This window comes from Penicillium citrinum, assembly GCF_028827155.1.
Source record: "Penicillium citrinum strain IBT 23319 chromosome Unknown utg000005l:1.0-1900146.0:1.0-1900348.0, whole genome shotgun sequence".
Lineage (NCBI taxonomy): Eukaryota > Fungi > Ascomycota > Eurotiomycetes > Eurotiales > Aspergillaceae > Penicillium > Penicillium citrinum.
In genome coordinates, this window is record NW_026622690.1 from 1,450,441 (window position 1) to 1,466,003 (window position 15,563).

Below are 15,563 nucleotides of genomic sequence, written 5' to 3' on the forward strand. Positions count from 1 at the left end.
ATATAATAATTGATGCTGTATCCCACTCCAACAAAACCAAATGGATAAAATAGTTATGCAATGCAATAATATATAATTGTAATGCGCTAAATACTCGCTAATGCTGACCACTATAATACACCATCTCCATCATGTATGTCACTGATTTCGACCCCTCCTTACCGCTGCTTCCTGTCGGACCATTTCATTGGTGACTTGGATTGGTAACGATCCTGGGGGCAGGACACTCTTTTTGCAAAGAGGACAAAGACTGCTAGTTTCCGTGAGATATTCATCAATGCATCCCGGGTCAAAGATGTGACCACACGGCAGTTCACGAACAGTCGTACTGCCGGCCACAAAATCATCCAGGCAGATTGCGCAGGTGGTCTGAGTATGGCTCAGTCGGTAGGGATTATGTGATGAGCTTGTCTCATCTGAATCATCTGTCTTCGGGTTTATTAATGCTGGTTCGGGTTTTTTGAGTCCAGATTCGTCACTTTCTGTACTATCTCTTCCTTCGCTGAGGGATGGCGTGGAGGCAGCACTGCTAGACTCGACTTCGATGGCCTTTGTTTGCACGGGTGTTTTGAGGGACTCTGTCTCTGGGTTTTGCGTGAAGCCTAGGTAGGTGTATTGTGGCATCTTCTCCACGGTCTCTCGGGGAACTTTAAATTGGTTCAAGGCGAGTTGTTCGATATCAACTTCTCCTGCGTTGATGCGTTCGCGGAGCATGACTCTTCGTTTCCGCTGGATGATTCGATAGAGAATGAGAAGTACCAGGGTAAGTCCCACTATTGTCCCTAGAATTGCAAGCACAAAGCTCCAGAGACTAGGTTCTTGGTTTGGTGTTGTGTCTAGGACGGATGAGCAGAAGTAAATTAGGTATTGTCTGCTAGGGAAACTCACTGGTATCAATCATAGTAAATAACCGGTCACTATCGTGATTCCGAGTATGCATACTTCGATGCTGGGCTGAGACCTTGGGGTTTCCGTCTGAGAACCACGACAGTTCCTTCAATAAGGTTAGACCTGAGGGTCCAGGAATGGCATAGACGGGGTAGTTGTTGTCGCCTCTCCAATTCTCGTCTTCTAGCTTCCAAGTATCATCTGTAGGAGGGGGTGGCAGTCCCGTTTTATTGTCGGCTGGCTGAAAGACTACAAGAGCAGAGGTGCCAGCATCACGCGAGGCAGCCAGGAACTTTTGGGTACAGTCATCAGATATCCATGGGGCAAGCCCGATGACTGGATAACCATAATCTGAAACGTCCTTGGCCCGTGTCACATTGGATGGAATGATCGAAGCGAGCTCTTGATTGCAAATATCCTTCGGACTCAGACTTGGCACGAATAGAAGGCCAGAAAGAGAGCCAGAGTCGGGGACACCGTTACTGGAGAGAGTCTGAACGGTCCGGTCGAGGACGAATCGAAAGCCTACATTCTCCTACATAGTTTATTTGAATCAGCCTTGGGGCATTCTTCGGGACTCCTCGTGGTCTTGGGTTGAGGCTATACTTACACTAACCGATGAAGAAGAATTCGAGGCACTGCCAGGCCCTGCAAATAACGTGGCGACTGTGGCTTCGGAATCGGGTGGGGCGGTGCGAGACATGATTGTGATCGATCTCTAAAGTATGCTGAGATTGTGCTGTTCCAAATCAAACATTATATTGGGTAAATCAATCAAGATGGCCTGCAAGTACAGGTGCATGGTGATGCGCAGTGACAATGGAAAGAAAGAAGGATCAAGTTGCGAAAGGCGATCATTTTGAGAAATATTTACTATGTCAATATCATGTCGCTCGCGGCGATTCCGAGTTCCAAAATAGCCCATTATAGCCATCTTTCACCAAGGAATGTAAGAGAATCGATCGTGTCCGTCTAAGGAATGTGGGCAGGGGCTGAGACACCACGAGGCAAAATAGACTTAGGAGAGTATTCCCACTGAAACCAAAAAAAAAAAAGGAAACATAAGCTCCAATTGAGTCATATGACGGTAAATCTATCGAAATTAGCATTGAGTACTAATTAGTTCTTCCAAAAATTGCTATAATATACCTGGTAGGTACCAGTGGGATCTTGAGGGTTTAGCATGGGGAGTGAGGATGATCGACGGGCAGGCCGTTTGCGGGTGTCGTTTGCGGGAAGATCGGCACTTCCTTGGTCGACTTGAGTAAAACATACAGAGTAAATCTGTCTTTTGAGCCTTGATCAAATATTTTGGGATAGCACAGTACTACTCGAAGATACGCTTTTGGCCAGGTAGAACTCCTATGTTTACTGTCAGCCCTAAAATCAAGTCCTCAGGTTGGACCGCTCTTCTAAAGAGGTCTTAGGCTTCCATCAGAGTTGTTCTAGAGAATATATATCGAGCTAACGCAGAAGCAGAACTTAAAGATTGAAATCACAACATTGTGGAAGTTCACCTGGACATAATGGGTTCTAATTATTTACACTCACTTACAAAATATACTCTATTTTGAACCCAGACTGTCTCCTCAACTTGTCTAGATATGTACATTAGTAGATACTACAGTACATACTATCGTACTCTACAATCATTTGAATGATCCCTTGGCAGAACAGCCAATATTGGCCTGAGGCATAGACTTGGTAGACCGCCTAAACATGGCACTGCATCACGTGCAGCTCCTCCCCAGATTCAACTTGGAGGCGCGAGTCCCTACGCCAAGGCAAAGCTGATTCTCCGTTAATCGATCAGCACTCCATTTCACGTCTAGCTGCGCGTAGCTGATGTGAATACGACAAAGGTCTTTTATCTCGAAACGAACATCGACTTGCGAGATATCGTTCCTGGCAGCATGTGTCACTCGACTTCCGTTAATAGCCTTTAAGACCCATCTCCGACTCATCGATTCTAGCTTCGACCTCGACTCCCTTTGCCCTACCGTATCGTATTCTTCGCAAACGATCCCGGCGTACTTGAACGAGTCACTACAATGCCTTCCGCCTTCAAAGGTAAAGGCAAAGGCCGCGATCCGCGCCAATCTCGCAGCCGCAACACAACCCCATCAACAGCGGGCGGCACAGCTCCATTACCCACCTATCTCGAAAGCGATGTGACGAAGCTTATTGATGCGGCTGATGGTCAATATGCCGAGATGCTTGAGCTGGTTGCCGCTCCAAATATACCTGATTCCAATACACTCGAAACTCTGACCAAGCACCTCAGAAGTCTGAGTGATATGGCAGACTCCCGCGGAGAGACCTGCAATGTTGGTATGCGTGAGATGGTTCACAAGAGGAAAGACGTAGTGGAGGATCAAGAGCTATCCCGGGAAGTGGGCGATCGTGCGAAGCTCAAGCGCGAGACGGAGGAGGATGAAGATCCGGTACACAAGAAGGTCAAGAAGCGCAAAGAGCGGGCAAGTAAAGAAGAGCGGCCTTTGAATCATGGCGCCCACGACGTGGCGCGTCAGGACGGAGCAGAAACCAAGATCGAAGGAGGTAAGCGAGAGCTCAAATCCCATGGGGCACTCATTCTCATTGAGACCACTCCACTCTTGCCCACCACCACTCCACCCCGCAGATCTGTCGCGTCGTTTTTTTCTCCAAGAATCCCACCATTTTCAACCGACTGACTCAATTTAGCTGCATCCCCAGTATCAAAGATTTCCAAAAACCCCGCTTCCGAGGGAAGCTCTTCTCTCTCGCCTCCTTCCATGCTTTCCCCCAATGGTGCCGCGAATGGCGCCGACGGGGATGGAGCTCCAGGAAGTCCTGGGTCAGAATCAAGTGATAGCTCTCACCAACCCGAACCTCAACCATCCGTACCTCAGATCCAAGTCTTCGGCGAAAACCCAGTCAAGTTCGACGATCCGACGATCTACCATATTCGTGATGTTTTCCCAGATACAACGGACGAGGAGAAGAAGGAGATATACAGTGTTGCCCGGTTCCCCAAAAGCGATCTTGCCCACATGATGGCCGGTGTCGCGCCAGACAAAGATTTCAGTAACGCCAAACCTTCCAATCAAGTCAGTGCCAACACCTTCCTGGCGTACATTGAGCCATACGTTCGGCCACTGACAGAGGAGGATATTGCTTGGTTGAGGGAACGGGTAAGTTTATTGTATGAGTCGCATTCAATGTCTTGGATACTAAACGGATACAGGGAGATCGAGTCACACCATTCATGAACCCACGCAGGGGGAAGAAGTCTTACCGTCAAATTTGGTCAGAAGAGGACGGCGTTTCCTATGACCAGAACCAAAGTGATAAAGATCAATTACCTTTAAATCAAGGACGGGGCAGCATAGATACCTTGACGGACGACAAGGCCGAGACTAATGAGGTCTCAATCGGTCCACTTATCAGCCGGCTCTGCTCTCTCTTACGCTATGAACATCGCACACTCCCCGAAGACAATGCTGCTTCTACAAACGGCGATGTACCGGCGATCAGTGGACTCGGCGGGGATGCAATGGAACTTGACCAGCCAAATGGAGAGATCGAGTCAAAGTCCGGAGACAAGCCTCTTCCTCCAGCGACGGCGTTCCGCGATGCCTCACCCACAGGATTCAAGACATCCGTTGCTAAACTGGACCATGCCCAACTTGATGAGCGTGCTAAGGCAGAGCTACGCTACATTGGTTTCCTAGGACCCGATGACAACCCGGATTACGACGCACATTTTGATGATGAGGTTTCCGAACGCCTCCGTCTTCTACAGAGTGAATTGAAGAAACAAATCGTCACGAACAATGCGCGCAAAGCTCGAATAATGAAGATTGCCCAGGAGCATATGGCTCTATTGGAATTTACGACTATCCAGGACGACTTGGACTCTCAAGTCCAGCAGGCGTATCTGAAGCGTACTCGGACCATGGGTAAAAGCAAGAAAGGCTCTCAGGCTAAGCATCGTCCCGGAGGTGCCGGTGGTGGTAGTCATGTTGCCGGGGCAGGCGTGTCTCGTCCTGCTGTGGGCGACGCTGCTAAAATTGTCATGGATCGTCGCAAGCGTTGGAACGACGCTTTCTTGCCTATTTTCGAGGATATCAAGACTACGATTCCTTCGGAAGGTGAGACGATCTTCGACTCGGCGACTATGGCTGAGTACGAGAAGGCAGAGATAGAGCAGTGGGATGAGGAGTAGACGTTTCCCTATGGCAAGGAAGATAGTGTCTAGGAGTGTTCTTCACACGAGTTTTACCTACTCTTGTCAAGGGATTCTCCTCCCACTGCAATCTCTCAAGCACTTGTTACGATATGACTGGAATGATGGGCTGGCCCGGCGTTTGCGAATAACTTTTCATGGTTCTGTAGTTTGGTGACTTCGATTAATTCAGTTGTTGACTTTGCATATTCAACTTGGCTGGGAGGTACTATTTAGCAGCGGTCTCTACTTTTGAAATAGATATATACAATCAAAAACAACTGTAAGATATCTAACACCACAGCCTACCTACCTAGCCTACCTAGGCTAGGTAGCCTAGTAGATAATTAATCAATGACCAAGTTACTCTTGTATACAACATTCATCTCGGGGTATAAAATCCTTCACAACGTCACCAGAAACTCCAAACAGGATCAAGCAAGTATCATATCACCGGTGAATAATCAGTACTTCACCGGGATACCGCTTCAATCGAGCCGTCAAATCTCGCTCGCTTATTTCCAATTCAGTACAAATCTGATCAAAAGAGTGCGTACCATCCAGATACTTCGACAGTGTCCGATTATCAATTTCTTCATCGTCATCCTCCTCAAATAACCCCGACGGCGTACTTCCAGTAGCTTGTCCACTGCGACTCCCACTATGGAAAGATCCCGCACGCTCACGACTCGTATCTCGGCGTGTAGCTGAAGATATCGGAGCCTCATCACCTACACTAGATGCGGCATAAGGTGTATTATTGCCAGTGGTAACGCGTGAAGAAGGTCCAGTCGATGTATTGACCGGTAAAATGGAGGACGAACGAGCTGGCGGAGCCGGCTGTCCTGTCGCACAGGCATATTTATGAACACGATACAAGAATCCCTTAATGACGCCAAAAGTAATAAAGCGCCGGATATCGATGTTCGCAAGTTCACGACTGTGAGTTGAGTACCATTGTTTTACGCTCTGTCCTTGCTTGAGACTTGCGTAGAGTTCCACGATACCCACCCCATCAACGATCTGGTGTCCTTGACCCAGAGTTGATGGCTCGTCTACTGGTAATTCCGAGCCGGGTGGTCTATTAGACCCTGTCGTTCCATCCTCGACATCGCCTAAAAGCGGCCAGATTTCCTCCGCGTCAAAGCCGAATCCATCACGGGAGACACTAGCAGCTGGATCGGTGAGCGAGCTTGCTAAGGCGCTTACTCCGCCGCCACTTCCACTGCTCGTAGCTGCAGGTATTGGTGGAAGTGGTGTGCGTGGTCCAATTGGAGAATGCGGTGCAAAGCGTGTGTTCACATAGCGCGCACATTCCAGCTGCATCGATTCATCGGAGGAAATGGTTGCACTGAATTGAGCTGTAGGTGCGTAGATAGATGAGAATGAGAAGATGTCCAGTATAAAGAGACAGCCATAGTATAAGAGATGCCGTATGGCGCGACAGGTGAGGGAGAAGTCTGTATCAGCAAGAACGGAGATAATCCGTACACTGTTGACACCATTTATATGTGGTACAATCTACTCAAGAAATTAGCCAGGGTATTCTTCCTTTGCAAGATAATGCCACTTACCCGTTGCAGAGTCAGATCCCAATTCTCGTCCATAAAAGCCTGATATCGAACTGTGAACAGGGGCACATGCCACGCCTTAACACTTGGAGGGGATGGATAAGTGGGGAATAATTTGATGTTCAGCGTGTTAAGATCGTCTACTGAAGTTAGCCCCAGCCATTAAGAAGATACGGGACATAGAATGTATGGCAACCTACCGATTGGGATCATGCATTCACAGTAATTGTTGAGATCTTCCATTAACATTTCACAAAGACTGTGCACCTTTCCCTCCCCACTTTTCGAGAAATCTCGAGACAAGAATGCATTCTGTTCTTCAAGAGCATGCATTAAATCCGCGAGTTTCTGCACCACACTCCGATATGTACTGAAATCATCCTCCTCCGCTAAAACTATGCAAAAATTGAAGATAAATTCATTGCGATCATAGCGAGCGGATTTCATGCAAATCGGGTAACCGAGGATACGATATCCATTTGTGCAGACCTGCAGTAAATTGCCACAGAGTTCCTGGCGAGGAATTACGAAGAAGGAGACATCGGAGAAGGTCAGAAAGAGGGGCTGTGCGGGCGCGGTCGAGGATGGAACTATCGCACCGTCGGGGACTTGGTGTACGACTTTCGGACCTGAATGGAAACATTGATGTTAGATCTTGAGCCAAATCGGCTTGGAGGCGAGTCAATATAATCTTACCCTCTTGTGTGTCGAATTTGCTGTAGAAGATTGCCTTTATCATCGTGGAGTCGGAGCGATGATCGGAGACAGGGATGGGATGTGGAGCATGAAGGAGAGAGTCATAAGCCAAGTAATAAGTCAATTTTTGATTCGGCCCGCGAATCAACCCGACTGGGGAACAATTGACAGCATCGTGTTTGAGAGGGCTGCAGCGCGAAGTTGAAGTTGAAGTTAGAGGTGGGAGGTGGGAGGTGGAGAGGAAAGGTTATCAGTGGGACCCACGAGAGCTTCCCAAGTTTGGCGGGATGCGATTGGAGATTGACGTGACAGCCAGGGAATGATTGTATGTACCAATTACTTGACGTAAATAGTTGAAATTGATTAGTATCCGAGGATACAGTGGTATATTGAACCGATGAGCGATGTCATTCATATACTAAATCACGATTACTGGTACAATCTCACAGCCAGGCAGGACTGAATATCTAGTTGTGACTTGAGGGATATGGGCTTGGGTTGAACGAAAATAGAAAGTGCAAAGACTGAGGGTATTAAAGCACAGAGAATCAGGTCGGCTAGCGACAATCGCAATTCGAGACGATCTATGCGTAGCTTTGGTATCAAAGCAGAACACACCAGTGAAGGGAAGGCTTGAGAAAGAGCAACGGAGGGAGCCAGTCCACAAGGAAATGGAAAGAGAATGCAAAACAAATGCAAGTATACGCTAGAAAATGCAAGCCACAAATAAAAGTAGATATGTTGGGGTGGCAACGAGGCTTTTGAAGGTGCAATGGCAGCAATGATAGCCTAACGCGCCGTGCCATGCGTGCGACGAGTTGGAGTCTGGGGAAAGGCGAATAGATACTGCTCTGCAGGTAGTGTGGCCGCTCGAGATGAAGTATAGTAAGGATCGTTATGTCGTATTGATGATGTGGGTGCTTCAGGGAGGAAACTCAGCGGTTGGCTAGATCGAATCGCATGCACCATGTCGCCGTAACCTCCACGCTCACCAGCCTCCTTTAACCATTGTTCCCAATCTTCATCCAGAGGCACGTCAGCTCCTTGGTCGCGGGCAGCCATCGCGTCCAATAATCGTTGATTCAAGGCTACGCCGCAGCTCTCCATTTCATCATCACTGTAGTATTCCTCAAACTCAGGTCGACGATTAGAGCTCATGCTCAAGCTACTGCGGGACTCGCTTGCGCGTACGGTGTGATCGCTATGGGTCTCTATCATTTGGTCAAGATCAAGATCCAGCTCGAACTCTTCCTCTGGCCCGCAAAAGTTATTATGATGGATCTCAACCGTTGGTTCCCGAGGAGGGGTCGCAGGGCGCACCCCACTGGCTGTTGTGTCTCGTACTGTAATCCCTTCCTCGGCTTCATATCGCCGTCGCGCAGACTTCGTCCCCCTCCAACAACAGAGTTCCGCGATTTCAGTCTCAGTCAGTCGCAATTTATCAAAGACATGAAACAGTCGCCGGTGCCATGTAAACCGACTAAGCCTCATGCGATGGGGCCCATAGGAGTAATTCAACCCGGGATATTGGGCCTCAATGGAATCTAAGGGGCCGTAGAAAGTATTTGTTTCAATGCGCACTTCCGGTACGAGATTGCGGGTGATATGAGCTGCAAAGGAGCCAGGGTCGCTGGCGCGCGGATGAGGAAAGGTCGCGTTATACACGGCCTGGGCAAGTGATGGTTTCCGCATGACGGTGAGAAGAAAAGTCCTAGGACGGCTGGAATAACCAAGTGAAGGGCAATGAAGAGTCTATAGGGAGGGAGATTTCAAGAAGAGACAGGAGAAGAGAAACCAGAAGATATCACGCTGAAATGCCCTTACAGCGAGTCTCAGCCGCGGGTCTGAAACGAGGCGAACCGCCGTCGGCCGCCTTTTGTTTTGAGAGAAGTCGAATGCGATCTGGCAGGGCGTTTAAGTGTGGGGCTGAAGGATAGTCTAGAATCTAGACGGGGTGGAAAGATGAGCATTCATTTAGTTTAATTGACCAACATCGACCGCTGCTTTTTGCTGAGAAGAAAAACAAAAGCAAGAAGAAGTTGAAAGTTTCTCGTGGAAAAAAGCAAAGAAAAAAATATAAAAAAAGGAAGGAACAAAAGGAATGCGGTGGCACCTTCCGTCGGTGCGTTGGCTGCTGCACGGCCAGCTGGACTCGAGTGGATTTTTCCACAGCAAACTCGGTACAACTCACACTCTCCTCCTCATTTTACCCCCTCCATCTCGACTAATAATCTTTCATGTAATATTGAATTGCCAAATGAGCCCCAATGATATTGAATCTTATTAGGTTTTGATCATTTGCAGATGATTGAGAGACATCCAGAGTAAGCCGGTCATCTCAGCCAGGCTATTATTATGCATCATCATCTTCAACCTCATCATCACTATCATCATGACCACCAGCACATGGACTGTAACATAGTTGATTGTTTTCGGAAAGCCCTGCATAACTAGCACCACTGGCTTATCTTTTAGACCATGTACATAATTATCATCTGCTGTGCGATAACATGAAATGTGACGCTGCGAATTTCAAATAATCTACAAAGAGGGGATTGATATGTCTTGCGATTTCTGAAATACAATGATTCCACCATATAGCCCGAATATTCTGGCCTATGAGTCCTCAACCGAAATCACTTGCTGAGTTGAGCAATGAATAACACCTCCAGCAAGCGGCAGACCAGTAACATGAACAGGTCGAACAACTCGGTCTGGGCATAATTTCTGGAATATTTCAACTGCCTCCTGGTCCTTCCTTTGATCTCCAAACTGGGGGAGAATAAGACCGCCATTCACAAAATAGCAGTTCACATAGTTCGTGGCTGGCTCTTCATAGGCAAGGTCACCGAAGACACTAGGGCTTGGCTCATCCACGAGATGAACTTCAAAAGGTCGACCTTTCGCATCAGTCGAAGTGTCTAAGATCTCTCGAATCTCTTCGTATACCTCCAACCATGCCGATGGTACACTTGGATCCGGTCTGGAGAGGACTACAACACCCGGTCGGATAAAAGCGACTTCGGCATCGGCATGGACATCCGTGACATCCAAATCCTTTCTACCGGGGAACCAGATTATCTTCTCTACCCCGAGAACACGCTTTAACTCTGCATCGATTTCTTCCCGGGAGAGTCCCGGGTTACGGTTCTCGTTCAGAATGCTGCTCTCTGTAGCGAGAAGGGTTCCATCTCCATCGACAACCAGTGCTCCACCCTCCAGGTTGATACTCGTTTCCACCATGGTGACAGGCGAAGTGGTATGATCAGATTGAATCACTCTTTCGGCAAATGTATTGTTTTCTTTGAGCTGCTCTGGAGCCATGACAGGCCATTCGAGACCATCTGAAGCACGATCGTGATCACCGATATCATCTTTCTTGCCCCATTCACTGAATCGAAAATTGATAGCAAATCGCTTCTGCGGAGAAATCTCATCGAGTCTCTGCACATAGACCGGACCGGTATCCCGGACCCAAAGATGATTCGTGAGAAAGGGAATGACGGAAATATTCGTCGTCTCGCTGGGATATTTCTTGCTGGCAAGGCTGACCATTGACTGAGCCTTTTGCACATCTTCTGGTCGAGTATATAACCTTACTGGCTCAAAGGCTGAGATGGCAGAGGCCAAGCTGGCAATATCGGTACACGCATGTTCATAGTATGCTGCAGGAAGGGCATATTTGGATGGGAATCCAAGGATAGTAGCAGCATGTCGAGATGTCTCCGCTGGGTAGAGATATCTTCCAACGCCCTTGGCAATGACCGACGACATATTCAAGCGATGTTCATAGACCGCTTGGCTCAGAAGGATTGATATCGTCCAGGGTGAAAATTGAGTAATTGAGTGTTGATTAGGCTAGCTTTGGGGGGTTGGGGGGGGGGGAGCTTTTCTTTTCAATGAGGGCGAAGGTGCCTCAGAAAGTGCGTAATTAAATGAATACTTAGAAGAATGAGATGCTTTTGTATGAATATCTGTCTTCCTGTTCTTGACATAGACTTGGGAAGTATTTCGAGTTGCTCCCTAGTGGGGCGGCGGACTCGAGTCCGCTCGACGGAGTTTCTTATCCCCCGTTGACTCATGACCTCAAAGTAGTCCTACGTCTCTTGGCAGGATTATTGGCAATTAAAGTCTTGAGGGATGCCAGTTCAAGTTGCTGCGAATTTTATGATGGAAGATCCTTCAGCTTTTGAAGAAATGAATTCGGATGTGTATTGAAAGACCTTCAGTACGGCAGACACTTCGGCCTAGAATGGACTGAAATTTCGAAGCTGACTTAAATCCTTGAGACTTCTTTGATGAAAGCTATTTCAATACCTGGTCAAAATGGCAGAGCTAGGGTAAATTCATGAATTCGAGCCGTATTTATTGACTTTATCTCGCAGCCTGGGCCTTAGTGTTGATAGTTCACAGGGTGGTTTTTCTCAATTATTTACTTTTTCAAAACAGCAGAACCAAATTATTGGACACGCCCAGCCAGAGTTAGCATTATTTCAAGATTATACTAAATACCCGATTTGCATAAAAAACCCAGGACGCTGGCTTACCCCGGAATTCCTTCGGCTATGCGGGGTATACTTCAAAAGTTTCTTTGTCGCTGTTTACTTGCTATTGTTTCAGATGATATTTAAATTTTCATCAATTTTTCTGCTTTCAGGTATTCCGCTGGAGTAAGCATAGAATTACCTATTACATGACCACCAGCTCCGGTTATTAGCCATAAATAAGAGATCTATTCCAATGATGCAACGCCCACGAGCGGCTCAAGCCTGCACTCATTGCCGAGCTCGAAAAGTCCGGTGCGATGCCACTCGCACTGGCATTCCCTGCTCTAACTGCGTTTTCGATTCCAAAAACTGCTACGTGATTCGAAGGAAGCACCGTGGGTAAGCTGTTGCTCTCTAGACATTCTTACAGTCTTACTGAGAATTATTGGAAGGGAGCGCTATCAGCAAACCGAGAAGCAGAGAATCGATCAAAGCTCATCCATACACCCTCAGATAATTCAGTCAATTGAAGATGACCACGAATTACCTAAGCACCGCATGGAGACTTCCATGAGATCCTTTCTGCCTACTAAAGATCGCGATTTCAACGCGGGAGCTACCTCAACATTGGGTGCATTCATACCCTGGTCGCAATATGAGTTCTTAAGCCTGGCTACATGTAGCCGGCTTCCTCAATATGACATGGAATCATGGAACAGAGAAAATTGTCTCCTGATTCCCAGGCGTCCATTATTGGACTATCTTATCCAAGAATATTTCTTACACGTGCATCCCAATCTTCCTGTCATGGACGAGTCCGAATTCTGGGATATTTACCACGGAAAAAGCACCAAGCCCATATCTTTGATATGCCTACAAGCCATGATGTTTGCAGGAAGTAGCGTATGTTTGACCAAAATAACTCAGTAGGTGGAAAAATTGGGACTAACGTGGCAACATACAAGTTTGTTAGCCAAAGATGCATCCAAGAGCTAGGATTCAGCTCCGTCCCCATGGCAAGAGCAAGTTTCTACGAGCGAGCTAAGGTATGGTACTTTGATACCTAAGCTACATATTTTTGATAACACTATAAATCTGAATTTAACCAGGCTTTAGATTCTCTATGACCTTAACAGTGATCAAGATCAATTACAGTCTGCTCAATGTGCATTGATCTTCACTTACTATGTTTCTTCCCGTTGTTCGAGCATCAACTCTTACTGGCTTACCGTGGCTATTCACCACGCACGAGAAATCCAGGCTGATCACTACTATCGAAGTTGTCACCCTAGAGCAAACTTCCTCAAACGAATATGGTGGGCTTGCATATGTCGTGACCGACTTCTTGCTTTGGGACTCCGACGCCCTTTGCAGATTGGCCCCGGCGATTTCGACTTCACACAGCCTGTGCCAAACACTACTGACTTTGAGAATGAAATTTTTGAATCTCAGGTTTATACGGTTAGTAGTAAGAGACAGATAGTCCAGTTATTTGGTGTTCAATGCGAGCTGGCTGTAGCTCTCACGAATTGTCTCAGCACACTTTACCCCCGCTGCCCAACGAATTCTGCCCATTCGTATGATCTATCGACCCTCGCTTGCCAGCTGGAACAATGGTTTGGTAACAACTATACTAAGCTATATCCCACTCAGCAAGAAGAAATACAAGACGAATCGGTTGTTTTATACACCAACCTTCTACGGGCTTATTATCAGTAAGCAACTCGTACCAGAATACATTCTCCTCAACACTAACATCTCTGGATCATTTCAGCAGCGCGCAAATTGCTCTTCTCAATCATGAGATCTCATTATCTGCCAATCGAGACATATATGCCACTTCGTCCAGTAGTCGGGTAAAACACCGACTGGTCGATTTGGTGAAGGGCATGGACAGGACTTTACAAGCAATCGAACAGCTGGGTCTCATACGATTTCTTCCCATAACTATGTACGATCCCCATATATCTATTAAGCATAGCCACCTTGAGGACCCTGACAATTTTCCTGCGTTAGGGTTGCATACTTCACCTTCCCTTTGGTGTGGTACCTTATAGGTGACCGACTATCGCCGATGCCAGAGTCAGAAACCAATAAGTATCTAAAACTCTATATTGGTGCTATGAACTGCCTACAAGCGCAATACGAAGGCGCCGAAAGGGTTCTCGGTCACATTAAAGTGATTGTTGGCCAATTGCACTTTCAATCTTCTAGTCAACGCACTGCCATTGATAACTCGTATGCAGTCCCCACTTTACGATCTGAGTACAGCCACGAAACCCAATTGGCAAGAAAGAGAGAAAAATGGATAGATCTGTCCGATATAGCTATGCTGCAACCCAAGAAATATCTCTTGATCACCTACTACATTGACTCATGTCTTTCGAGAGGTCGTCTTCCTGATGAAACAGCTTTACAAGCCACGAAAACAACAATCTACCTATCTCCCCTGAGCTTTGAGTGCCAAAAATCAAGGAAAATGCCAGACGACCTCGCTCTTTATGACCTTGCACTACAATTGGGGCTGACAGGATCCAACTCAGACTATGACTTGGATGATGCGGCAGATGGGAGCTTGGACGATGCTAATCTTGCATGTATTGCCTCTCCTGGTCTCGGAAACTGGTAGAGAAAATGTATTCTGCTACTATAGTACGCAAAAGGTGGATTCAAGTCAAGAAGCTCTACATCGCTAGAGCAATCATATACCAATTTATTGGCCCACGAAGGCATGACGTCCGTTGTGCTAAATCCGAGAATGTAATCACATGGATCTTTGTCGATCAACTTGCTTTCCTCTTTTTTTTTGACTGTTTTCTCCATTCCTGTATCTTATTTTTCTATCAGCTGCAGGTTTACATCTTCTCCCACGCGTGTAGTTCTTCCTAGAATACTTCCATTGTTCAGGGTCCAAGGAGCCACAAAGACAATTTTGAGGTATGGAGAGACAAAAACTGAGCAATGAACGCAAATACTCGACCAGTAGGAGATGGTTATAGATGGCCGTTAATAATTGCTGTCACTTCATACATATATCATTAGGAGTAGATGAGGCTCCAGCCTCGATGATAGGGCAAGCGCCTTGTCCCCACTTAATGCCGAGGGCTTAGCTTCCCCGCATTTTGACCGACACCCCGCTTTTTTGGTATAGTTTGGCTTTCATCAACGCTAATGTCGGCATTATCATGTATGGTGGCATAATTGAATATAGCCGAATAACTATTAGACCCTGTCCAGCGCATTATCGAGTCTGTATTTAAGAAGATGCTATCTTCTCTGGTCAGAATGACACATACAAAACACTCAAGATTGGCAATCTAGTTGTCATGACTACTGAATCATTCAACGACAGGCATTCCACCATTGGGATGAAATTTATCAATGACCCTGATAAAGAAAATGAATACAGTCATGTTGAGCTATCAGCAGAGGCTCAGTCTTTTTCCCAGTTTACCGACAGCGAAAAAAGGCGAATCATGTATGTTCGGTTTCTCGATCATGATCTACGTGCGTGACAGGTACAGGATGCTAACAATGAGAATAGTCGAAGAATTGATATGAGACTTTTACCAATATTAGGGGCTATGTACTCCATATCATTGATAGACCGCACCAATCTCGGCTTGGCTTTAGTCGCTGGAATGCAAGAAGAGCTTGATCTGGCCGTCGGCAATCGATATACTGTAATTGTAATGCTGTTTTTTATCTCGTACA

At 46.8% G+C, this 15,563-nt stretch overlaps 7 protein-coding genes across 7 annotated transcripts; 3 read left to right on the top strand and 4 right to left on the bottom strand.

The window, feature by feature from the left end:
• Positions 1 to 138: 138 nt before the first annotated feature.
• On the bottom strand, positions 139 to 1,591 carry N7469_006379 (E3 ubiquitin-protein ligase RNF103; the record flags this gene model as incomplete). The annotated part of the gene is made up of 3 exons (XM_056645297.1): positions 139 to 836; positions 889 to 1,423; positions 1,499 to 1,591. The coding sequence occupies 3 exons, from the start codon at positions 1,589 to 1,591 to the stop codon at positions 139 to 141; spliced, it is 1,326 nt and encodes a 441-aa protein (XP_056500535.1).
• Positions 1,592 to 2,939: 1,348 nt separating this feature from the next.
• Positions 2,940 to 5,095, top strand: N7469_006380 (histone acetyltransferase NGG1; the record flags this gene model as incomplete). The annotated part of the gene is made up of 3 exons (XM_056645298.1): positions 2,940 to 3,447; positions 3,592 to 4,061; positions 4,115 to 5,095. 3 exons carry the CDS (start codon positions 2,940 to 2,942, stop codon positions 5,093 to 5,095), a joined length of 1,959 nt encoding a protein of 652 aa, XP_056500536.1.
• Positions 5,096 to 5,545: 450 nt separating this feature from the next.
• N7469_006381 (nitrogen permease regulating protein NPR2) lies at positions 5,546 to 7,405 on the bottom strand (the record flags this gene model as incomplete). The annotated part of the gene is made up of 4 exons (XM_056645299.1): positions 5,546 to 6,616; positions 6,670 to 6,806; positions 6,867 to 7,295; positions 7,363 to 7,405. The coding sequence occupies 4 exons, from the start codon at positions 7,403 to 7,405 to the stop codon at positions 5,546 to 5,548; spliced, it is 1,680 nt and encodes a 559-aa protein (XP_056500537.1).
• A 746-nt stretch (positions 7,406 to 8,151) lies between these two features.
• On the bottom strand, positions 8,152 to 9,054 carry N7469_006382 (uncharacterized protein; the record flags this gene model as incomplete). Its single annotated transcript, XM_056645300.1, has 1 exon — positions 8,152 to 9,054. One exon carries the CDS (start codon positions 9,052 to 9,054, stop codon positions 8,152 to 8,154), a length of 903 nt encoding a protein of 300 aa, XP_056500538.1.
• A 924-nt stretch (positions 9,055 to 9,978) lies between these two features.
• N7469_006383 (agmatine deiminase family protein) lies at positions 9,979 to 11,136 on the bottom strand (the record flags this gene model as incomplete). The annotated part of the gene is made up of 1 exon (XM_056645301.1): positions 9,979 to 11,136. One exon carries the CDS (start codon positions 11,134 to 11,136, stop codon positions 9,979 to 9,981), a length of 1,158 nt encoding a protein of 385 aa, XP_056500539.1.
• Positions 11,137 to 12,862: 1,726 nt separating this feature from the next.
• N7469_006384 (fungal specific transcription factor domain-containing protein) lies at positions 12,863 to 13,568 on the top strand (the record flags this gene model as incomplete). Its single annotated transcript, XM_056645302.1, has 3 exons — positions 12,863 to 12,895; positions 12,966 to 13,310; positions 13,338 to 13,568. 3 exons carry the CDS (start codon positions 12,863 to 12,865, stop codon positions 13,566 to 13,568), a joined length of 609 nt encoding a protein of 202 aa, XP_056500540.1.
• A 355-nt stretch (positions 13,569 to 13,923) lies between these two features.
• On the top strand, positions 13,924 to 14,478 carry N7469_006385 (uncharacterized protein; the record flags this gene model as incomplete). The annotated part of the gene is made up of 1 exon (XM_056645303.1): positions 13,924 to 14,478. One exon carries the CDS (start codon positions 13,924 to 13,926, stop codon positions 14,476 to 14,478), a length of 555 nt encoding a protein of 184 aa, XP_056500541.1.
• Positions 14,479 to 15,563: the final 1,085 nt, after the last annotated feature.